The following is a 24,250-nucleotide window of genomic DNA, read 5'->3' as shown; positions in this document are numbered from 1 at the left end:
TTAAGCTGAACTGATCTGGGGAGAGCCAATCATCTTGACTTGTTGGACTCAGATAAAGGTGAAAGGTAGTTTCCTTAGAAAACCCTCAGTATCAGATTAAAAAAACAACTGTATTAGCAGATAAATCTGTTTCTACATGAGGGAGATTCAAGTTGTTTAAGTATTTGCAAATAATATCAGTGTTTTTCCCAATAACAGTAGAAATATATATTTATATTAGCTGTATTATTTAAGATGTTATTCAGACACTGATATTTTACATGTAGTTGATTTTTCCTCCAAATTTAGTGGTATTTTTACTTAAACTGTACCTCACCTATACAAATTTTACTTGTATTCTTTTTCTTTATTCCCACAACCGTGCACCAATGCAGAGTGTGCAAATATTTAGTTATGAGAGTAGTGAAGCAGATCTGTAAAGTTGAACAAAATGAAACAAACGTAAATTACAAGTACTATATACATACATACATATATATACATACATACATATATATATGTATGTATGTACATATATATATATATATATATATGTATATACATACATATATATATGTATGTATGTATATACATATATATATGTATATAGTACTTGTAATTTACGTTTGTTTCATTTTGTTCAACTTTACAGATCTGCTTCACTACTCTCATAACTAAATATTTCTCTTTTTACTCCACAGCTTTACCCGTTTACTTTTCAGCTCATAGCCAATGAAAACCATACATATGCAAATGTTATATTTTCATTTTTCTGGATAAACTGAAAGATTAGATCTTCTATTTTTCCCTGAAATTTCTGAAATTCTTGTTTAGATATCCTCCTGAGGACCGAGGAAAAAAGAATCTTCCCATGAACTTTCTTTGTGATTTTCTTCCTCGTTGGAGTTGAAAGAGGCCGCCCAAACACATGAATTATCGATGGAAAGCCCGGGATGTCCTCTATTTAGTACATCAGGACTTAGTAGGGTAGTTCAAATAAGTTGAAAGATATAGACCAAAAACAAATGTCCATTACAGAAGACAGAGAATAAATGAATAGGCTGGTTCTCAGGAGGATATTAAAAAATGAAAAGATTCTGGAGTCGCTGAAGGACTGTGTTTCAGTGCCTTTTAAATATATTTGGTAAAGTTTATTTGTGTATTTATTTATTTTATTGATTACATAAATGTGTTATATTAATATTACTTTTCTGGGGACCACCAGAGGTCAGTATTCAATATACAAGGGTTCGTCAAAGTGTTTCTATAAATTATGGTCTACTGTGCTTATTTTGTTCTTTATATCTTTGGAAAAACCTCATGTTACATACATATGAAGTATTAAGATTTGATGCTAGAAGACACATAGTTGTAACACCAACAGACTGTAATGACATCAGGATCATAAGTTTGTGCAAACTAACAAGGAATTTGACTGGGCTTCACTTTGTTATCTTTGTGCAAGAAAAAGAAAATAAATACGCAGTGAAGTGTGATTATATGACCTCAGCTTTTTTAACTCCTGTAGCTGAAGCTACAAAGTGTTGTGGAACTTAAAGCAATTTCACTCCATCAATACAGCCCTTACTGACAAGTCTGATTTTTTCAGACGAAGAAAGTTTACAAGACGGTTGTGAGGCCTGCTATGATGTAAGGTTTGGAGACTGGAGACTTGGCTCTGACAAAAAGATGTGAGGCTGAGCTGTCGAGCTGAGATGGTCACCTATTAAGACTGATGTGGACAAGGTTAGAAATGAATATATCAGAGTGACAGCTCAGGTTCAGCAGTTTGGAGACGACTTTAGAGAGATTGTTTGGACATGCGCAGAGGAGGGATAGTGGATATTTTGGACAAAGGATGTTGAATATGGAGCTGACGTGGAAAAAGAAAGAAGATTACGGAGAAGAGAGAGATGGAGGCAAACAATCCACTGCAGTGACCCTTAAATGAAGCAGCTGGAAGAAGAAGAAGAAAACAGATGAAGAAGTTTCTTTATGAAACAAAATCGCATTTGTTTCCATTTAGACTTAAATAAAAAAAATACATGGCTGCACAAAGAACTTGTTACTTCTGCATGTTTGTATCATCCTGATAATAAGAATGTTTTATTAAGTATGACACAAACCAAATGAAAAATATGTCAAAATCAGAAACACTTTCTGTTGTATTTTCTAACTGATACTGGCCTGCCCTCCACCCTCCCCATATGAACCAGTACCATTTACAGCTCTGTTCACATGTAGCTTTGCTGTGATTCTTCTCAAAGGGTTGTTGCCCTCTGTGCCGTTTCACACTGCGTGGGCATGAGTGTTTGGACTGTGCTTTATTTGTCATTGAGCAGTCATCAGTCCTCTGCTTTCTTCTCGGCTAGTTCAGTGATTTTATACTGGGGAGCCACTGAAGGGAAGCCGGAGACAACCAGGAAAATGAAAGGGAGAAATTGCTTTTAAAAGGTATTAGTTATTTACAGAAAAAACAAACAGGAGTTTGCTGATTTTTGTGTTTACCTTTTCTTGCTACTGATAGGAGGAGGGGGAAAAAAGCTTGAATCACTGGGCTTGGCAGTGGATGAGTCACAAACAACCTGTGTAGATTACAAAATGGTGAAATCCCCATGCAGGGAGTTACTTGTCAATTAATAAAACACTGTGCTCATAGGGAAAGAAGTGTTAATTATTAAGTGTGATAACAGCTCTTTGCCACACATAATGTTTCAAAGCAGATTTTGTTATTTAAAGGAAGAGTGGTGAAACAAAACCTGTCTGCATTTCTGTATGTCAAAATGCTTTTTCACTAATACAATGTAACAGATGCTCTCTCTATCAGGCACAGTAAAACTACGATGTCAGTAATTAATGTGTAAAGTTAATTTCCACTGAAGCAAATATCATGTCTTCACTAATAGTGCAAAATTAAAACAGCAGTTGCTTCAAGCTGCTTGTATTGTACAGTAAAGATCCTACAATGAAAGAGAGAAACCCCCAACAATCAAACAGCCCCCGATGAGCAAGCACATGGAGACAGAGGGAAGAAAAAACATTTAACAAGAAGAAACCTCCAGAACAAGCAGGCTCAGGGAGCGGCAGCCTGCACAAGGGGTGAGGATACGCCTTCACATTACCTTCACATCTGCGAGGCTAACCTGTGTTAGATGGCGAGTTTGAGAGCAGAGAGACAAAGAGCGCCAGTAGCGTAATCTGCAGGTGGATCATTAGTGCACCAACACTGCGTCGAGGTAACTGTACACTGTATACTGTATAAATTATATGTATTATAGCGCTGCAAAAATCAGGTCGGGTGAACCTAACTCACACATAACATAATAACATAATCGCTGCGTTTACTTTTGAGATTTATACCACTGAATGTTGTCGCTAAGGTTGTCTCATAACCAGCTGTCTGATCATGGAAACCAGTTGACTACGTTAGCTGTAGCGGTGATGAAAAGCGCCTGTTATTGAAGCGGAAAACGCCTTTTGGAACTCTTATCTATCTGAAACATGAACATAACATAAACCACTTTTTTACATTTATTATTCCTGTTTTCAGCGAGGAGGCTGTTGTAACTGTAAAGCCTTGAACTGATCAAAAACGCGCTGCACCCACAAGACTAACAGAGGCTAAAAATAGACATCGTATTTCTCCTGTATCAGCTTCTCCTCGCTGGCTCTCTGGTCAATCTAGAGTTGAATTTAAAATGCTTCCCCTCACTAACAAAGTATTAATTATAATCTGGTTCAATCAAATCTGAAATGCGTGCCCATGAGAGGAGCCTGGCAGCGCTGACTCTACCAAGATGAACATCTCTTAGTTGAGCTGCTGTCAGGATGCTTGGGGACCTCCCAGGATGCACTGAGCATTTCTTCTCTACTCACCTTCCCCCCCCCCCTCACTCTCCAGGTATTTATAGGCTGCTACTACAAGTCTATGACTTCTATCTTCTCTCTCTCTGAAGATTTGTCTCTCTGTGCTCCCCCAACATGCTTCCTCATAGGGGATCATCACCTCATCAGGGTTTTCTCTTATACTGAAGGGTCTTTACCTTGCTATATAAAACGTCTTGAGACTACTTGATGTGAATTACCACTATAAACAATTAAAAAACACCAACTGAAATCTGTCAATGACTGTGACATTACCGTTTCCACTATCAGTGGGAAGCCAGATTTGGGTATTCAGCAAAACATGCAAGAAGTTCTCAATATGTGTGAGGCATTTTTTCCCCCTAGTTATCAAAATAAAGCAGAAAAACGACCGTGCAAAAGCCCATGTTTCTCGCTTAATATTTAACTGCAACCTATCAGTAAGACTCAGGTTTATGGAGCTTCAAAGCTGTGATAAGACGTACTTGCTATAAATTGCTGACATTTGCATTTCACTTTTTGGTAATTAATAAATCAGGCACAGATGACCAATAATCAATATTGAGTGCCAGAAATGCCACTCTTTACTTTGTTAGTGACAATACTACTCACACTACTGTGCAGACAAAAGTCACTATTGTGTGCAGTCCTGAGCTTGCTGAGGTGATTCTACTCTGAATAAACCAAAGCCTTTATTTAGGGAATCAGGAATTTATTCCAGAAAAGTTATCATAACCAGGACAAAAGCCCTTTCTACCCCTATGAAAATACATTAATGTGAGAAGTAAAGTAAAACACATGGCTCATTTTGGAGTTTTTACATTTCAGAACTAAAAATAATCAAAAGTACAAATAGGCAGGTACAAAAAAAATGACATGCAGTTTTCCAAGTTCAAAAGTTAACACTAGCCGAACTTAAAAGTACAGTGAGTATGAAAAGGAAGGGGGGGGGGGGGGAAATTAAGCTTGCAATTCAAAATCTGCGTTGTTTATTGGGAGGTCCATAATCTCCAGGGCCGGGGAGGCCTCTGGGGAAGCCACCCTGACCACCTCCAGGCATGCTGTTGTTTCCTGGCCCTGGCAACATTGGTGAATTCTCTGCAGCCAAGCCAGGAGTACCAGCTGGACCAGAGCTGCCCCCCAGAGAGTTTCTGTTCATGGGCATCCCATGACCACCCATATGCATCCTCATGTCTTGCTCCCTGTTCTCAGAGAAGTTGCCCCTGAAGCCCTCCTGCTGCCTCTTCATAATCTCCTCATTGCGCAGCCTCATCTCCTCCTCTCTCCTGCGGCGTTCCTCCTCCTGTCGGAGCTCGGCTTGTTTCCTCTTCTGCACTTCCTGATTGTGGAGCTCCTCCATCCTTCGCAGCTCTTCCTGCCGCCTCAGGAGGTCCTGCCTCATCAGCATCACCTGATGCTCGTGTCTGGCTGCCTCCATCTCAGCCTCCAGCTTCTCCTGCGCCTCTTTCATGTTGCGGTCCACCATCTCATACTGCTGCTTCTCCATCTCCATCAGGGCCTTCCATCGCATGGCATACTCATACTCGAAGGAGCCGGGCTGAGCGAATCGTGGCGGCTGCTCACGCTCTTTGTGATACTGCTGGTTTTTGTTGACCAACTTTTCTGGCAGTCCCTCCTCTTCATCAAACTGTTCCATAGGCTCCACTGTAACAGGCCGGGGGAAAGCTGTCAGAAGATAAGCACCATCAGAGCACTTATCCAAAGCCTTTCTTGCAGCTGGCTTTGAGGTGAACTCCACTATGCCCTTCCCCGTAGGTCTCCCTCGGTCATCCACTATGACCACAGCTCTTTCTATCTGGCCAAAGACTGCGAAGGCCTCCTCCAGGAGCTCGTTGGACGCAAACTCTGGCAGATTCTTCACAGTTAAAGCAGCTCCGTGTGTCGCAAACCTCACCCGTATGGGCCTGCCTCTGAAGGGGGTATCATCTAGCTCGGCTCTGGCAATCTCTGCTATGATTCTCGTTTCGAGCCTAATGAAGCCGAAGCCTCTTTCCTTGTTAATAAATATCTCGCTGGCTTTTCCATACTTGGTGAACAGCTTCTCCAGGTCCTCCTCGGTAACACCCGTTGGTAAATTACCTACAAACAGCCTGCTCCGCTGGGTAAAGGTCTTTTCCCCGGGCTTTCTGAAGCTCTGCAGGTCCAGGGTTAAGGCCTCGTTGGGGTTGGTCTGCTCGTTGGGATCTGGCTGCTGCCCGTTGCTGTTTGTTCCTTCGCTTTTCAGCTGCTCTCCCGGGCGGTTTGGGCCGCGGTTCTGCTGGGGGCCTCTGTTTCCTTGCATTCTCGCAATGGATTTAAAATCTGAAGTAGCAAATGGCTTGTTAAAAACACAGAAACTCTTTGCAAACGGTAGCGCACAAAGAGCTGTGAAAATGGCGAAGGTACGCGCTACGCTATTGTGACCTCAATTCGTTGCGACATCGGCGACGTAGTTTATGTGCGACGGTACGAGAAAAAACAACAATAAAACAAAAACGATGCAGTTATTTTAAAAAAATATGTAAAATGTAAGTGTATAAAAATAACAAGGCTGCTTAAAATGTGTTGTATATATGTTTTGTTCCTTACTACGGGTGCTTTAGATGTTTGACTTTTTTTAAATGTTTTCTTACTTCTCGCGATAGTTTGCCCTCGTACATAGAGACTGTCACCGGTGAGCGGGTGATTTCGCGGGAATTATTCCTGTTGCTCGCAAGCTACTGAAAATAATCGTCGATATCTGAAAATATCAACACACTTGATCTCAGAGGAGTAGCAACTGAAGTGCAAACGTCTATTTTCTTCGGTAAGGTCGTTATATCTGTCATATTATATTAATTTTCAGGGTATTCTCATGAAAAGTCGGGGTGTTTAGGAAAAACCCAGACAACTTTACTTGCACTTGTAAGCAAGCTTTAAATTGATAGCCTTTGAAATCTAAAATAGACCCATTTCTTTTATTCAGGACGGTCATGTTCTCAGACCTAAGTGTACAGAAGGAGGGCTCCTCTCTGCTCTGCCGTCCTGCCTCGGAGGACCAGGGCCCGGTGTTTGAGAGGACGTCTCTGGCTTATAGTCAGTGCTCTGAACGCTACAGAGTTGGGGAGCGGAGCTTCAGCCGCCAGTATGCTCACATTTACGCAGCACGACTCATGCAGATGAGGCCTCTGCTGTCAGAGAGAGCTCAGCAGAAGTGGGGTAAGCTCAGAGCAATCTTACCTACCTACATCAGGGACACTGAAACATTTGATTTCTATTTCTTAATCTGTTTTTTTTTTCTGTTCTGTATCTGTCAGGATCAGATGTGGTTATCAAGAAGCTGTGTGATCTAGAAACAGCGGAGCAGTGTTGCATTGTAGGGACTCTGTTCAAGCGTATGGACTTGCAGCCATCTATTCTGAAAGAAATCAGTGAGGAGGTTGGAAGTAGTGCTAAATTCACCCCACACATTGAAAGCAGCTACTGAATTGTACTTTAACAACTTTCTTTTTCCTTGCTCTCCAGCACAACCTCCTGCCCCAGCCTGCACGAGCAAAATACATTCATGAATCAGATGAGTTGATTCTGGAGGATGAACTGCAGAGGATTAAACTAGAGGGGAAAATTGACAAAGACAAGTGTGTCACAGGTTGGTAGTTTTTCAGGATGTCAGCATCACATGAGCTGTGGACGTATGAGTCTGATGTAGGTGTTTCTTGTTGTCTTTCTTAGGCAGCGTCATTGCAGTATATGGTGCTGAGAGGAACGATGGGAAGTTCACAGTTGAGGACTTTTGCACAGCGGATCTTCCTTTGCAGAAAGCAAGGCCTGCACTTGACTCTGACAGGTATGAAAACACATCTAATTGGTGTAAATCCCTGCCTGTAGTGATAAACAACATTAATTGCTTTGCCTGCCTTCATACAGGTTTGTGCTCCTGGCATCAGGTCTGGGTCTTGGCAGTACTCATGCTGACAGCATGCTGGGCCTACAGTTGCTTGTCGACATGGTAACTGGTCAGCTCGGTGACCTTGGGGAGCAGAGTGGTGCAGCAACAATTTCCAGGGTTCTGCTGGCGGGAAACCTCCTGAGTCAAAACACTCAAGACAAGGATGCATCAACAAAGGTGAGAAAATGGTTTGAACCTTGTCATATAGTCACGTTCCTCCCAAGTCACTCATGTGAACTGGTTTACTTAAAACATAAAAATAAATATTTTACCCTTTCTCTGTTTTGTTTTGTTTTTTTTCCCCAGGCCAAGTATCTTACTAAGAAGACTCAAGCTGGCAGTGTGGATGCCATTCGTTTGCTAGATGAGTTGTTGCTTCAGCTGGTGGTAAGTCTGAAGATTTTGACACAGTTTACTTTAATGATAAATGTTTATGTTATGATTCATAACATCCAAGAGAGCCAAGGGAGGACCTGTGATACTGTATGAGAAAGTGTGGAAGGAATGATAGATGGGGATGGGATTAAACCAGGGATTGCCTTTGAACCCTTAGTTTTTTGCAGTGGTGACAGGCTGACATATGAGTTCGGGCACGAATCGAATCTCCATGGAGTATGATATAGTTAGGCAACACTGCGATCTGTAGTAAGAGTAAGGAGCAGGTGGTGGAGGAGCTGGGGAGGTGGAGGAAAGTCAGTCGAATCGAAACAGAATACATGTGTGTGTGTGAATGACTGGGAGACGGGTTTGAAGGCGAAGGTGTAAGAAGCAGAGGTAGAGAAGGTGGATGAGTTTAAGTACCTGGGGTCAACCATCCAAAGCAAGGAGTTAGGGCTACATCTAAAGATAATTTGGTAGTCAACTAATCTTTTTTAGTCGATTAGTCCATGATTATTTCAATAACTCTTATCTCCGTTTCCTGTGGGCAAACCACCTGTTCTGGGCTCCAGTATCTCATCTGCCCACCAGTGAATATCACCCTGTTATCTCGTCCCACAGCAAATTGGAAGGAAAGCTCCGCTTTGCACAGTCTGCATTTACTTTATTTGTTTTCTGTGAAATTCTTTCACATTTTTTTTTTTTAAATCCCCGTTTCCATTTTCTTCTGTCCTGCTTTGCAGTTAGCACTACTTTCTTCTTCTTTAGTATTGAGTTCAGTCTTGGCAGACGAAATAGGGGATACTGCCCCCATGGCCCCCTGTAGTGTATTGCATTTAAAAAAACAGATTTACGTGGTATTAGAATGTGACACGTCGACAATAAAATTACATGTCGCTAAATTTTAATTGTTGACGTCATTGATTATAATAAATCGTAGCAGCCTCATAAAGACTACACTAGAGAGGTGAAGAAGAGCAGGTAGACGAGCTGGACATGCTGTAATATATGATGTATTGTATGGAGAGGGTGGTGCTGACAAAAAGACAGGATGTTGAGCCTGGAGGAGGCAGAGTTGAAGATGCTCAGAGTTTCATGGAGAGTGGGCAGGATGGACAGGACTAGAAATGAATTTATCAGAGTTACAGCTCAGGTTGAGCGGTTTGGACACTAAGTTAGAGAGACAGGCTGAGGTGGTTTGGGCATGTGCAGAAGGGTGATGGTGGATAAACTGGACTGGAGGAAAAGAGGAAAAGCACAGATTATTACCGTCTAAACAACTCTACTGTTTTGTTTTTTTTCTTTTGCTACACATTACTGTCTCCTGCTGATTAAGGCCTCGGTTCCTGTGGATGTAATGCCTGGCCAGTACGACCCCACCAACTACACCCTCCCACAGCAGCCTCTCCACCGATGCATGTTCCCCTTGTCGTCCGTTTACCCCACACTACAGCTGGCATCCAATCCATACCACGCCAGCATAGACGGAGTGAGGTAAGCAGCGTCACACATGTTGTTACAGTGGGCATGAAACACTACAAGTATACAGGCTAATTTACACCATAGAGCCCTGCTCTCAAAAACTAACATGGATATAACTCTGTTTGTGTAGCTGGATTTGAAAAATAAGTGCTTACAGTTTAAATTTTCAACGTGTTTAGCACTATTTCTTAAATCCAACTTCACAGACGCACTTAGCCTATGTCAGTTTTTCAGAGCAGGGCTCCATTTATGCCTCATATCCACTTTAATATTCACTTCTAGGTGCAAATATGTTTAGGTTTACATGTATTTGCTTGTTTCCTTGAAGGTTCCTCGGTACATCAGGGCAGAACGTCTGTGACATTCAGAGGTACAGCAGCAGGGACAGCCACTTGGAAATATTAGAGGAAACGCTTCGACTCCGACATCTGGCCCCGACGGCACCTGACACATTAGGTTAGTTGATACAGAATAACATGCAGAGCCTCTGGTAAATCTAAACACACTATTGGTTTATTGACAAGATTTTCTCTGAATTGCTCAGGTTGTTACCCATTTTACCAAAAAGACCCTTTCATCCTGGAAGAGTGTCCCCATGTTTACTTCAGTGGCAATGCCCCTACTTTTGACTCCAAGCTCATCAAAGGTTAGTGCATGCCATTTACATGTAAACAGAAGAAACTTTGTGGATGTTATCATATGATCTGTTTTAAGATACAAATGTACTATTCACACAGACTAATGTGTAATAAATAATTAACTGTTGCTGCTCGTATTCTCATCCCGCCAGGTCCGGATGGCCAGGAAGTCCTTTTGGTTACCGTTCCAGAATTCAGCAGCACACAGATGGCGTGCCTCGTCAATTTACGCACTCTTCACTGTGAGCCAATCAGCTTTTCTGCCTTCTCTGCAGATGAAGATGAGGAAAGTGAGATGAACGTAAGCCACTGAGGACACAGCTGATGCTTTTTTTTTTTTCTTTTGGCCAAAGAAGGATCAAATTAACTTCAATCCAAAAAACACAAGCTTTTCAATAAGATACATTTACCTCATGGGTTCCTTTCAGTGTTTCTGTTAAAGTAACATTTGTGTTTTTGTTTTTTTGTTTTTTTTTCATTGAACTGAAAGAAAACCAGCAAATGAAAAAGAAAGGAAGAGACCCTCGTGGTTTAATAAGAAGCCTTTATTTGAAAAATAACTCTTCTAACCCATCTGTGTCTGAGAAAACATGATAAAAACCTCTGTACTCCTTCATCTGTTACCAAGTTCTCCCACATTTACTGAATGTTCACACTAAAAATATTTCTGCCATATGTGAAGATCGTGTAAATAACAGTTTTTTTTTATGTGCATCCACAATAAACTTCTTTTCACGAAGCATTCGTAGAAGTGATTGAACGAGTCAGAGAATAATGAAGTGTGATCTTTGGGGGAAAAAAATCTAAAATGGTTCCATTTCTGTGAAGAGACCTTATTTCAAATGTTGATTAACAGATGTACTATTTTAATATAGCTGATATTCTGTACATTCCCATTGCTTACGTCGTACAAAGACGAGAGCCCTAATTTGATTCTTCAGCCAGCTCTAAGTACAACACGGCAACGTGAACTACAGTTAAGAGAGGACGGTGGTTTACTTGAAACAAGCCACTTGTGTTTTCTTTAATAGTCACTGATCTTGTAGTCATAGTCCATGATGGAGTCTGTGAAGCCGCCAGGAGTTGAGGACTGTCCCTCTCCCCAGACCCAAGATTCATACCAGGATGTGGTGGCCTCTGTTGTTGTGGGAATTGTGGTTGTGGTTGTTGTAGGGGGTAACGTCGTTCTCATCGACATGGCCTTCATTAACTTCCGCTGGCGAAGACGACGGATGAGAGCGATCTTGCGCTTCCGTCGCTGCTCAGGACTGAGTCGAGAATTTGTGGAAGACCCATTACTGGCACCGATCACACTCCTGTGGCCATTGTTGACTGTGGTGTACTGTACTCTGCTATTGCTGTAGGCAATTCGAATTGGCTTGTTGCCGTGGAGGGCCATAATCTGCAGAGAAATTAAAGAAAAAACAAAGAGGCTTTACTGAATACTGCTAAGATGCACATGCATCGAGGCACTTCAAGTTGGGACAGTCTTACCTGTTTAATGCGGTCCCAGTTGGACTTGGCCAGGTTGAAGCTGCAGGCAGTCGCACCCGACTCATAGCCCACCACACAGAGTTTGGTCAACGAGGAGAAGCCCTCAGCTCGAGCCGTCACGCGGTACTCCCCGGGGTTAAGCAGACGCCAATAATCCCCCGTTGGTGCTACAATGGCAACAGTAGTGTTGAGCACAGTTTGAGCTATGTTATATTTTATTACATCCTGAGTGATGGTGTGAACAGTATACTGACCTGTGGTCACGTCGTGATTTATCCCCTCGATAGATACAGTAGCGTTTGCAATAGGGTTCCCCTGCTGATCTTTCACAATCCCTCTAATGCCGCGATGCACCTGAAGTACACAAATAGTTACATGAGTGAAAGAAGCAAAGTACAAGGTACAGTTGCTGAGTAGTAGTTCTCTTCAACTGCTCAGTAAAATCAGTAGTTTCATTTTTTCATGAGTGGACTTTGGAGTAAAATTGAGCAAAATTATACTTGGATTGATCCAAAAAGCTGTGGTTTAATGATTCAGTTATTCTAAAATGATTCCACTCAAAAATCATCCATTACAAAAGAATCATATTTGATCCTACTCCCATTTTTATGTTGCGTTTGAGTCTTGAGTGGCCTATTTTAAGTGATATGCAAATTGTTTTTATCATTGAAAATTGTATATGTATAATATAATAAACTGTTTTGATAAGTGATATATGAATTTAAACACCTGCGATCAACTATTCAAAGCAACAGACAGTTAACTTATACAGCCAAAGCAAACATTTGCCTCCAAGAGCTCCGCAAACTGTACAACATATGACATCCTCTGTCAGTCGACCCTCAGTGGACAAATCTAAGGATAAAGGGGAGCAACCTCGGGAAAACCAATACAGCGTGGGAAACATCTCGGTTGGACAGAGGAGGAATAACTGCAAAATCACAATGCTGTAAATCACAATTTTAGGTACTTTTATTTATTTTTATTTTTTAGAAAATTTAAAATCCAACATTATATCCAGCAGGATGTTGAATAATCTTTTCACTACAGACTGAAGCGCAGTCAGGACAGGTTACAGTTTGTGTTTGTTTGGGACTAACCTGCTCCATGAAGATGAGCATTGCTTCTCTGTTTTTCTCCCACTCATACGCCAGCTCGCTCTGATGAGGGAACTTATCACAGCCCAGGAAAATGGACAGCTCCAAACAGTTGGTGTGCAGGTAGCTAAAGTCATTCATACCTGCAGGGAAGATCAAGAGCATGTATTGCAACTACTGTCCACCAGGGTGTGCTATAAACATACGTGGGAATTTAAACGCACTGGTCTCTACTTACTGCCTGTTACTGGCTTCCATTTGGCCCGGTTGACAATTCCAAGACCCCCTCCTGGTGTGTCTCCTTGGCAGGAGCCGTGATGGCTGTGTGTCATGGTCAGGTGTGTGGAGGCATAGGAGATAGCTAGCCACCTGAAGAGGGATTCGTCTGCAGTCACGCGGGGCTCATCTTCAGATTCAGCATAATGGTAGCCTGCACTTCTTCCTCTGTCATCGTCTTCTTCCTCCCTGTGCCCATAACCCTGGTTGTACGCGTGATTGTAGCCATGGTCGTACCCAGGGTCATAGCCATGGTCGTACCCAGGGTCGCGACCATGGTCATAGCCTGTGTCGCGACCATGGTCATAGCCTGTGTCGCGACCATGGTCGTACCCAGGGTCGCGACCATGGTCATAGCCTGTGTCGTGACCATGGTCAAATCCATGGCCCCGCCACTCCTCTTCTGGCTCTGCATACCCTCTGCTTCTCCAGTCTTCCACTGGCTCCTCATGGTAGCCCCTTCCCCACTCAGATACATCAAAACCTTCATCCTCATACCTGCAGACATGATTCTAAATGAATCATTAAGCACTATTTTGGTGGTTCACAGAGGTGAAAAATTAGCATTTGGACAATACGTGTGTACGTAAAGGTACAGAAACAACAACAGAACACAGGTAGGGAAACAAGTCATACTGTCTCTTCTTGCGACTCTGAGGTTTCTGGCTCTCAGCAGGCTTGTTGAGACGTAAGCTGTCATAAGGATAGGCCACAATTCTCTCCCCACCCTGGAAGTTTGCACCCAACACAAATGGATAGCTTTTCATCCAGGAGATTATGGCCCTGGTTTCCACAGCAATCTGGAACAAAAGCAGGAAGATCAGGATCACACAGACAGAGGATCAGAATCTCATGTAACATACTTTTGTTTTTGTTTACCACAACCTGGTTAGTCTCAAAGACTTTATATATCTATATCTATATCTATATCTATATGCGTATTTGTTTGTTGCTTTACCGAACTATTAGCTTCAAAGTGCTCTGGTATAGGCACATGATGGTTGGGGGTGAGTTTAGGCACCATGCCCTTATCCTCAGCATCCCACAGGATACTATTCAGATCAGGGAAGTTCTGGAAGATGTCAAAGCCCTCATTGGTGAAGTGACCGGTGGTCCAACTGCTCAGCTCTGATCCCTGCAGAGTAGAAATTGGGTAAAAGAGACATACTCATCTAAGTAGCCCACTATGTTTCACAGACATTTCCTCTTTGTTTTAGACAGTATTTAAAACATGTTGTCATTAATTGATTGTTTTTTACACCGACCGCTTCAAAAGCTTCCTCCTGTCCGTCAGGGTTGAGCGAAGGCACCAGGTGGATGCGTATTCCCTCCACCAGGCGCTGGGCTCTGGGGTTTCTGTCTTTATACTCTTTGCACAGGTACTGCATGAGAAGCAGGATCATCTCCCGACCCACTGCCTCATTTCCATGGAGACCTGCCGTGAAGCGGATCTCTGGCTCACCTGTGGGGACAACCGGGGCGAGACTGTAATTGTCTGTCAGCCTTAATCTGCTGGTGTCCGCCTGGTGTTTATTAGGATTTGCAGGATACCACAGTGGTGCCATAAAGACCCAGCGTAATTTCAACGAAACAGCATCCCAGACTGTTTGAAATACTGCACATTACAGAATTTGTGTTGTTATAGCACACATTACAATAAGAACACGGCTATCTGCCCGTTTCCTGCTTGAGATCCCACCTATTTCGTGCTCTGTGGGATTGCCAGAGATTATCATGGCAACAATTTCCCGTCCCTTGGAGCTGCGGCCCAGGCTGTAGATGGTGGTGATGTTAGGGCACTCCTCATTCACTGACTTCATAAGCTGAATAGGTGAGATAAAGACAACAGTAAATATGCAAAGCATTGTATTTGATTACATTACGCACTACAAAGCAGATGGTTAATAATGAATATTATGTTATTGTGGAAATGTCATGTTGGTCTCTGGTGGTTCAAATGAAAAACTGGGACAGAATGAAGCTGCAATTTATATTAGAGCATTTAAAGCGGACCTCCTGGAATTCTATCAGCCAGCAGATAAACTTTGCAGGGAAACTCACATCAACCATCTCTGAGTAGCTGTGGTGTTTGAACTGCAAGTAGTCCACGGGAGTCACCTCATTTTGCTTGTACAGAACATTAACTGGATCTGTTTGGAGAAAAAAGCAGCAAAAATTATTCATTTTCTGTGTTTAAGGTGTGTGTGAGTGTGTGGGCATACGACTCACCAGGCAGGGGGCAGCCTAGGACCTCCAGCCTCATACAAAGAGAGCCGTTCCAGCTCTGTGGGATAATTCGCATGTAGCGGGCCACCACGGGCACCGCAAGCTGGTTCATCACTGGGGTGTCCTTATCATTATTTCCGAAAAACAACTGCACAAGAGAGGACATGTGAATGAGGGGGAGAGGAAGATGAGTATTGGTGCTTGTGGAAGTGGCACAGTTTTAGATGAACTCACCCAGTCGGCGTATCCATCGTGAATGGTGGTCCACTCTCTGCTGTCATTGCTGAAAGCCAGGAAGTAGGACGTCACGTAGTCATTGCTGACAGAAGAAGAGGGCAAATTGTTGGGTGTAGGAATGTCAAATGATGCATATTTATGTCTGCGTGTCTGTTTGTCTCTTACTCATTTAAGGAGTCCCGTCCCTGAGTAATGACTCCGGTGAACTCTGTCGCCCTGCGAGCATCTATCTCAAACCAGTGGATAGCATCCTCTGAATTTGCACACCACGCTCCACCTCTTATGTTTTCCTCATCATCGGAGCCCTGGGAGACACATGCTACTGAATACTCGAACCCTTTTAGTATCTTGAGTGCCAAAGCAACATATCTACTTTTGCATCCATTAACAGAAGAATTTGGATACCCCCACCCGCCCACCCCCCCAAAAAAAACACATTGTTGATTTAAATACTGAGGACTTAAAAGAATCCGTCAAGCATGTACCACTAAGGCAGCTCCTGGAAGTGACAGACCCAACAATAACAGTATTTTTCAGTGTTGCTGGCAGCTGGTGGTTATTTCTAGGCCTGCTTGTAGGTGCATGGCCCCGCCCTGATTGTTGTGTACCTGCATGTTTAGGCGCGCCCTCTGAGGTGCAAAGTGATACTGAGACATAGAAGAGGCTGAAAGCTGATCTGGCTCGACCTTGTGAGACTCCATCCCCAGGGGAGGACACTCTGCCAAGCAGAAAGAGAACATTTAAATAATGTGTTAATTACATTCAGCAAAAGCTTACGTATACTCTCCAGATTTGAACAGATGTTGACTTACTCTTTGGCTCTTTGAAGACACGTGGCCTGTTCCTGGCTCTCTCCTCTGCCTCCTTTAGCTTCTGCGCTCTCTCTGTCCGAGGCCAGACAAACAGTCTTAATGCAAAATAAATTGCGCTGTCTTGGCTGAATTTTTTTTTCTTTTACTCTGCCCAGAAATGATGGAGGAACTCAGTATTATTTTACAATTTTTATTTGCCAAAAGTCCTCACGGGGACCTGGAGGGCCAGATTACGGTTAAAAAACAAAGCACACCAGATGTTATGATTTAGCTTCTAGTCCAAGTCTGCTCTGAAACTATCATCATCATCATCATCATCCCTCTGACCTGGACTTTTACCATGAAGGAAGATTGCAGAGTCTCTCACCCATTGTCATTATTCATATTCTGACACATACTGGAGCGTGATGCTGGTTACATGGCTGACAGTGAGAATGTAAAACATGTTGTAAGCTCTCTCACCCACAACACACACATGCGCCCATTTACACAGTATCTGTAGATGCATATAGTTGTGTTATGGAAGAATGCAACAACTCTCAGAGACGTCTGCAAAATCATTTCACCTTAGACCTAGTCTGGGTCAAACTGTGCACACAGGAAGAGCCTCATTAACAGCAGTCCTGGTGGTGTTATATATCACTTGCTCTGGGCTTTACCCCTTCAACTTTACGCACGGCAGACACGTGGCACAAAAGAGCTGAAATACTTCTCCCTTTGTTGTCACTCCTCTTCATCCCTCACTTCCAATCCGATGCCGGCACAGCCTTCTTAGCTTATCTCACGCTCTTTGCTTTTGGGCCCAGCCCATATGAGATTTCTGAACTCTTTACAGCCCTAATCTCCGTTTTACTTTGGTGGGGTGAACTTTTGTCCCTGTCATGCAAGTTAAAGCAAGTGCCCGAGACACACACATTTGTATGCATGGAAATCACATCTGCATTCTCTTAGTATGACTAGATATGACTGAGGGGAGACAACATCATTGTTAGTACTTTTCCACTTGGGTTCATGAGGCACTCTCTTTGCTTTGACAGGATTACGCACGGTGGTGCAAATAACAAAAAGAAGAATCCCATGTGGGTCTCCTTACCTCTTTCTTCCTTCTCCCTCTCTTTGGCTGCTCTTTCTCGCTCTTTTTCCATCCACTTTTCATCAGTCTCGTCTTCTTTTCTCTCTGAAAACAACAACAACAACAGAAAAGGAAAGAAAATCACTTATAATTTCATAGAAACAACAATGATTACCACAGAGCCATGCACAGTAGTGTACTGTATATGCATGCTTTTTTTTTGTGGTTTTGCAAGTCATTAAGAAATGCAAACAGGTCATCAAGGAACACTTGAAAGCTATTGACCCAACTGTTGTTTATCCCTTTCTTTTGCTGTTTGCTTTATTGGCAGGAAGTTCTCTGTGACTAAACCAATAATAGAAAACATTCGAGTATGGTTGTGATTCACATGTGTGTGAGCGGGCGGCCACATACTCATCCCGTACTCGTCGTAATCATCATACCAGGTCCCCTCATAGGGCGCGGTGGCGGTGGGCTCTTCTGTGTAAAAGAGAACAAACACGAAGTCAGACGATTCGTTCAGCCCCTCGGAGGCGCCGCTACTTTACAGAGTCAAGCTTTATGGGATTACATGCAAAATTTTACAACTTAGCAGTGGCCCGAATTATTCAACCACAAGAGGAGTTTTCTATTTTGATGCTGGTGTGATGCCCGCTGTATAACGTAGCTGTTAAATCTTCAATTCCCCATTTATGAGAAACATAACTTTGCTGGGCTCTGATCACAGGGCTTTTTGTTGCTCTACAAGAAAACTGTGGAAAGTTTTGTTGACTGTGTGGAAGAAATAAACCCACCCACTCCTGTGTGTAAACTAGGGCAGGTCAGCTCATAGATTAGCTCCAGTGTTATTCTCATGTGTTGCATTTCTAATGAAACACAAAGTATGGGCTGGCTATTTCATTTGTATCTTAATGCTTACTAGAGGTTTCACATTAGTTGATTTTGTCATGAGAGTCTGCAGTCACCTGGCAGGATTTCAACCTTAATTTCTGGGCTGACCTCTTTACCATCAGGTGACGGTTGCACCTCATCTGCAGGAAGAAGAATTCAAAAGGTCAAGCTGAGAGGTGATTTAAGTGTAACAGACAGAGAAATGGGGGAATATAAGCAAGAATGCAGAAGGGCCAAGTATGAGTGAATCATTGGAAATGCTGAAGGAGCATAGGTACTGTACAGTAGTGTGGAAACAAAGAGTAATGAGAGCATGCCATTCAAATCCAGATGAGTGTCACAGGTCTGCACGACACACTGTTTCCAGCATGCATTTCATCCCGTGGAAAAAAAGCCTCTGTTGACTTAAGTTGGAAGAAATAAAGAGCGCTCATAAAAGTTTTCTCCAATATGTCTGAAAATCGGATCCAAAAGATTAGCGGGTATCTGTTATTAAACGTTATTTAATCAGAAGTTTACGTAGTTCCTTCAGCTTAAACAAACCACCGAGTTTACTGAGTGTCCAGCTGATTAATCACTGAACATCCTATTCCTAATCACTTATCCAAATAAGGGTTGGTAAGAGGCAGAAGCCTTTTGTAGTTGACAGAGGACAAAATGCAGGGTACATCCTGGACAGATTGCTGGCCTACTCTCTGTAAATGTCTCCCATAGTGCAGTTCACTCCTTTTTTGTGTCTGTTCTTTGCTTCTTTCCTTCTGTTTCACAAAGAGTAACACTGTCTTAGATCATCTAGTATGTTTCTGAAGAAAAGAAGCACAAGTGACCACTTTCATGGGGAAATTGAAATATTTAATTTTTTAAATCATGAATTTAAAAGCTTCTTGATAATATCATACAACCCAGCACTGTTAAAAAAGACACCTTTGATTCTGTAACTATTTCTGTACACATGACTTCTCAATTAGCATTAAAAGAATGCACTTTAAACTCTGACAATGATCCTTTTTAACCACTACCAGCAGTTTTTATTTCCACACCGCAAAGCAGTAATGATAAAACAAAGGGGAAATTTTGACCTAATTGAGTTCTTGTTGTTTGACTCCCTCATACTTTTAAAGACATAAACTAAAATTTTACTAACTGCCATTATTTTAAATGTCAAGTTTCACAAGACAGAGAGTAAAGCATTTGTCTCAACTCAAGTTTCCACTGGCAGGGGAGTGCCTAGAGGAAGGATGTGGGGTGGCATCCATCCCCTCTGAAGGTGAGGGTGTTTCCTAATCTTTTAATGCTATTGGAGTACATTACTATTAATGCTACAATACCTAACACCATCAGATGAGAGAATTTACTTTACTATTTCATCGAAGTAAGGTTTTAATTTACTTGTACCTTAGTATTTCTATGTTGTTGTCTACTTCTACTCCATTACATCTTGTATATAAGTGTCACATTTTGTACTCTATACCAGTTATTTTCAAGTTGTAGTTACTTGTTAGTTTGAAGTATCTAAAGCAAGCTTTTTAAAGTACAAGCTGATGATAAAAACCTTTACTATTACTTAAGTGAAGAGTCAGATTGCTTGTAAAAGTATTTTTTGTGCAGCATCAGTTTCTTTAATACCAATTTTCTGCATTTCTGATAAAAATTTTTTTATTTAAGACAATTGTTCTTCCTATGGGGCCCCTGCCTTAATCGTGCCCCACACCTTGGTCTACCCCACTGAAAAATTCCTGTAAACACCCCTGTCAGTTAAGTAAATTCATGATATTTCTCAGAATTGTTTCAGCCCCCCCCCCCCCATTTTGCCACATGGATCTAATTATGCTTTCATCATCTTATTCATGTTACATAAACTGCCTCCACACTAAACATCCTCAATCAAAACAAAGACACAAAAGACTTATACGTACATGTGGCATCCCAGTAATCGCTGTCATCTGTTCCAGGCTTTGTATCAGGGGCAGCAGGCGTTGGGTTTACTTCTTGCCAGTAGCTGTCATAGTTATCGGTCACAGAGGTGTAGAGGTCTGTCTCGTCTGGTTTCATGTAATCATCGTAGATGGCAGGCGCTGAAGTGGGCACTTCTTTCTCTGCTGGTTTCCAATAGTCATCGTAGGCATATGTTACAAGAGCAGCTGGGTCTTCCTCATCTGGTTTAAAGTAGTCTTCATAGGCATCTGTTACGGGGGCGTCTGGCTTCCAGTAGTCGTATGGGGGATCTGTGATCGCAGCCTCAGGCTTTGGCCTGGAGGGTGTGGGCTCAGGACCCCAGTAGTCATCTTCTGGGCTCCAGTAATCAGTTTCTGAGAGGGAAACAGACACAAAAGCTGGCTGATGGTGAGCTCACAAGTCTGGACACAAATATTTTTATGGTTCTCTGGTGTTTTATAATGTTCTGATTTTTGAACTGGATCTGAAATTATTTTTCCTCCTTTCCACTACTACTTAGACATATTTCTAGTTTTAAATTTGTATTTGAATAAAAACAACAACAAATCCTCACAAACAAACAAACAAACACTGTAACCCTCGATGGGTAAAAAATCATAAAAGAGCACAACTTTTTTGCCTAATCGGAATAGGTGCTATATTTACATCTAGGTGTGTGTGCCACATTTCAGTCTTCATTTCAGTGTTGTGATTTAGAGATTTAGGTGTGTTATGTGAGGCTAATGTAACACTGAGCTGGTAGCTGGCTCAGAAATGAGGAGGGGGCTACATTTGATCTTTCTAACTCTAAGTTTTGTCATTTTCAGTAGCTTCTGGGTGCAGAAGCTACTAAGCCTAATGTCAAAGGGAGAACAGCTTTCTGTCTTGACCTCTGTAAACACTTTCCTGTTTAGCTCAGTCTTTCGTTTTGGGTCACGCTGGATAAAAATGGTCTGTTTTAAAAATCTTGGTCATTCCGTGTATCAAAATGGAAGATTATCTGCGGTATAAAACTGCCCTCTCATGAGCTCCAGTTTCACCAAGATGGCAGAAACAGCTGAAACACTCATCTCAAGGCCAGACTTCAGAAACCAATGGGTGATGTCACGGTAGATTCCTCCATCTGTCTACAATCTGGTATTGTACAAAATAAGCTAATGTGGAAGTGACTTAAACTCTCTAATATTCAACAGTGTTGGGACAACGAAGTCATGCTGCATAAAACTTTAATGAGATTAATCATCCCTGTCAAGTTTTTCTGTGGTCATTTTATGGCCTCTGACCCTGGTGTTTGAAATCTTCTTCAGTATTGCATGATCATGATTTGAATGGTCAGATTTTATGTGGACAGTGTCCTCAGGTTCTCACATTCATCCCACACTCCTCTGCAGCTCACCATTGTGTTCACATCCAGCCCTCAAAATGCTTGAGGTTACGGCTTTCAAATCTACAAACCAGAGGCAAATCCACTTCTTTTATGCTCCTGGTCCACCCCAAAACAGACTTGAATGACATAATTTTGGGATTCACATAAATTTTCTCAAAGGTGCAGTAGCACTGACCAAATCCTGTTCAGACTTCGATGCATACAATGGTTGAAGTTTCCATTTATATTGTCATGTTTATATGCCATTTATATTCTTATATTCCCAGCCTTTAAAAAAAATTGTTAAACATGTTTTTCCAAGCCAGTAGTGGGAGGCAATTTAACACACAGAATTTTAACATATTAACATTAACACATATTAACAATATAGTTATATGAACTCAAATTTAGTAGTCAACTGAGTCAATATTCTTCAAGCAGCCCCTGCATGTGTGCCACTCACCGGCATCGGGATAGGGGTAATCTGTATATGGTTCGGTGGGTGGCTCTGTTGGGATCGCTGGAAATATAAGACGGACACAAGATTTAACAACAATCAAATCCAAGTGATCAGTGAAGCAGGCTCAAAGCTTAGTATTCTCTTCTCACTTGTTGTGGTCGGGGGCAAAGTTGTGGTTGTTGTTTTCTTGTCCTTCTTCTTTCCCTTCTTGTCAGTTTTTGGCTTTTTGGTGGCTTTGGGGTCTTTTGGCTCTTTGTTCTTCTTCTTGTCCTTCTTTTTCTTCTTGTCTTCATCAGGTGCCCTCCTCACCCGGCCTAAAATATCTGGAAAAAAGGGGGGGAAAAGAAGCGGCAGAGAGAGAGAGAGAGAGGTTTTCCAGAGCCCACTCCTCACGGTTCTGTCACAAAATCTTTTGAAATGAAAACATATTCCTCCTTGCATACAGAAGCTAAAGACACAATTAGTTCTTTTATGAGGCTTGGGTCTGAGATTATGCAACTATTTCTTCACTGCATCACATTGCAGTGTTTCCAAGGAAAGTCCAGACTGCCAATTACATTTCAGTGGCTGCTTGAGGTCCATCAGTATTTCCTTTTGACTTTTCCTCAAGTCCTGTGGCACCTTCATGGAAACCATGTTTCTCTCTTTCCATTAGTTGTGCTCTATTAACCACAGTTCAGCTTTAATGATACAAAATCAGTCCAGATACTCAATAAATGTACTGCTTTCACCTCAGCAGCATAAGCGAGACTCATCAAAGAGCTTATTTAATGGCTCCAAAAACTGGGCTTATTGCTTGAAGTGTGTTAGCGGGACTGTACAGAAGAGTCAGCATTATTCATGCAGGGTTTGAGCAACTGAGGCAGTGGAAAAGGTACGCGTCATAAAAAAATCTGTCTGCAAGATGCTCGACTCAGTGTCTTCTTCTCTTGTCTGGTGTGAGTTAAACCAGCTCATCTGTCCCGCTCCCTTGTGCGGGGAAGCAGGAGTGGACAGACGAGCACATGGACTTTGTCACGCTGTTGGAGCTGTCAGAGACCGAATCGTTGTGTGTTTGTGTCTGCATTTGCTCCATGTCGTGCCACAACTCAAGCAGTACCTCAGCAGCTCTGATATCTTGTCGGCATAACACATCTGTGCTTTAGAAGTACAAAATATAATTTCTTCCACTTACCTGCCTGGTTGGCTTCTGCTTCTCTCTTGGTCTTGATGCCACCCTCCTCTGGGAGTAAGTCTGCTACAAGTCCTTGCTCTCTTTCTGGGTCATCCGGCGATTCGTCTCGCAGCTGATCCCCAGCCTGCCGGAGAGAAACTATTCCCCCGGCGCTCTCTCCTCCTCTAGGGATCATCAGCAGGCAGCACAGGGCCAGCAGAGCCGCAGACGCAGTCACAGCCTGGATCTTCATACCTGCTGCTCTTCCAACTTGCACAATCCTTTGGTTTGGAGTTTGTACAACCGCTCAACACTCACTCCAGTTTAATTGCCAGAAGGTTAAATTTCACCCTTAGGCCCCCTTGTGTGCTCTTTCCTTGTGATCCACACTTTTACTCGAGAAGGGAAACCTCTGCAACTCCACACATACCCACACAGCCACAGTGTCAGCCAGCCTCAGACTGCTCTAGACAAGAGATGGAGTGGGAGGGGGGTAGAGATACACAGGGAGGGAAGGGAGGTGGGTTGTAGAGACAGACGGAAAGAAAAGATGCAAAGCAAAGCAGTAATCCAGTCAAATGAATAGACAGGGTTCCTAATTACCCCGAAGCCAGGGTCAGCTGAAAAAACAGCGCAAGGCTAGAGGATCCCCTCCACCTGGCCGACAAGTCAGAACAGGTGCAGTGCTCAGACAGGAGTTGGAGGGGGAGGATGAAGGAAGGCAGGTGAGGGCCCCAGACTGCAGGGTTTGCACCTCCTGGAGTTAAACGCCAATTTTTCTTCGTCCTCGGCTCTGGCTGAATTCCTCAGTCACCACAAAGCAGCAGGAGAGGGGAGTGATTCCTAGGACATTGAATTCCACAAGCCGAAGAGGAGGAGGAGGAGAGAATGGGCAAAAGGGGGAGGATTGAGACAAACACAAGCTAATCCTCAGAGTGAGGAATTCCAAAAAAGAAGAAGAG

The 24,250-nt window shown here is 42.6% G+C and overlaps 3 protein-coding genes across 3 annotated transcripts; 1 reads left to right on the top strand and 2 right to left on the bottom strand.

Moving 5' to 3' along the window:
• Positions 1–4,788: 4,788 nt before the first annotated feature.
• Positions 4,789–6,279, bottom strand: LOC102203984 (non-POU domain containing, octamer-binding). The gene has a single exon (XM_005729498.1). The coding sequence runs from the start codon at positions 6,143–6,145 to the stop codon at positions 4,817–4,819; it is 1,329 nt and encodes a 442-aa protein (XP_005729555.1). The 5' UTR covers positions 6,146–6,279; the 3' UTR covers positions 4,789–4,816.
• A 224-nt stretch (positions 6,280–6,503) lies between these two features.
• Positions 6,504–10,743, top strand: pold2 (polymerase (DNA directed), delta 2, regulatory subunit). Its single transcript, XM_005729497.2, has 11 exons — positions 6,504–6,649; positions 6,809–7,041; positions 7,140–7,261; positions 7,348–7,471; positions 7,555–7,669; positions 7,750–7,948; positions 8,078–8,158; positions 9,486–9,643; positions 9,960–10,087; positions 10,176–10,277; positions 10,422–10,743. Exons 2-11 carry the CDS (start codon positions 6,816–6,818, stop codon positions 10,580–10,582), a joined length of 1,416 nt encoding a protein of 471 aa, XP_005729554.1. The 5' UTR covers positions 6,504–6,649; positions 6,809–6,815; the 3' UTR covers positions 10,583–10,743.
• A 53-nt stretch (positions 10,744–10,796) lies between these two features.
• Positions 10,797–24,159, bottom strand: aebp1b (AE binding protein 1b). The gene is made up of 23 exons (XM_005729496.1): positions 23,310–24,159; positions 22,285–22,458; positions 22,139–22,195; positions 20,291–20,683; positions 18,449–18,514; positions 17,898–17,963; positions 17,505–17,588; positions 16,412–16,483; positions 16,208–16,317; positions 15,765–15,904; positions 15,597–15,681; positions 15,366–15,510; positions 15,198–15,286; positions 14,836–14,959; positions 14,402–14,598; positions 14,095–14,271; positions 13,773–13,936; positions 13,459–13,634; positions 13,099–13,410; positions 12,864–13,003; positions 12,018–12,117; positions 11,764–11,930; positions 10,797–11,671 (listed from the first exon to the last, which is right to left on the bottom strand). Exons 1-23 carry the CDS (start codon positions 23,539–23,541, stop codon positions 11,294–11,296), a joined length of 3,648 nt encoding a protein of 1,215 aa, XP_005729553.1. The 5' UTR covers positions 23,542–24,159; the 3' UTR covers positions 10,797–11,293.
• Between the last annotated feature and the right edge of the window lie 91 nt (positions 24,160–24,250).

Source organism: Pundamilia nyererei, unplaced genomic scaffold, assembly GCF_000239375.1.
Source record: "Pundamilia nyererei isolate P.nyererei 1_Seehausen unplaced genomic scaffold, PunNye1.0 scaffold00033, whole genome shotgun sequence".
NCBI lineage: Eukaryota > Metazoa > Chordata > Actinopteri > Cichliformes > Cichlidae > Pundamilia > Pundamilia nyererei.
This window is presented reverse-complemented; position numbering and strand designations above follow the sequence as displayed.

Bases quoted from the DNA above. Each gene is read 5' to 3' on its own strand.
- LOC102203984 (XM_005729498.1), bottom strand. From the start codon at position 6,145: ATGCAAGGAAACAGAGGCCCCCAGCAGAACCGCGGCCCAAACCGCCCG.
- pold2 (XM_005729497.2), top strand. From the start codon at position 6,816: ATGTTCTCAGACCTAAGTGTACAGAAGGAGGGCTCCTCTCTGCTCTGC. The intron at 8,159-9,485 runs GTAAGTCTGAAG...CTGCTGATTAAG, and splicing joins AGTTGTTGCTTCAGCTGGTG to GCCTCGGTTCCTGTGGATGT. The intron at 10,088-10,175 runs GTTAGTTGATAC...TGAATTGCTCAG, and splicing joins GACGGCACCTGACACATTAG to GTTGTTACCCATTTTACCAA.
- aebp1b (XM_005729496.1), bottom strand. From the start codon at position 23,541: ATGAAGATCCAGGCTGTGACTGCGTCTGCGGCTCTGCTGGCCCTGTGC. The intron at 22,196-22,284 runs GTGAGAAGAGAA...TTATATTTCCAG, and splicing joins TTTGCCCCCGACCACAACAA to CGATCCCAACAGAGCCACCC. The intron at 17,589-17,897 runs GTATGTGGCCGC...TGTTGTTTTCAG, and splicing joins TTACGACGAGTACGGGATGA to AGAGAAAAGAAGACGAGACT.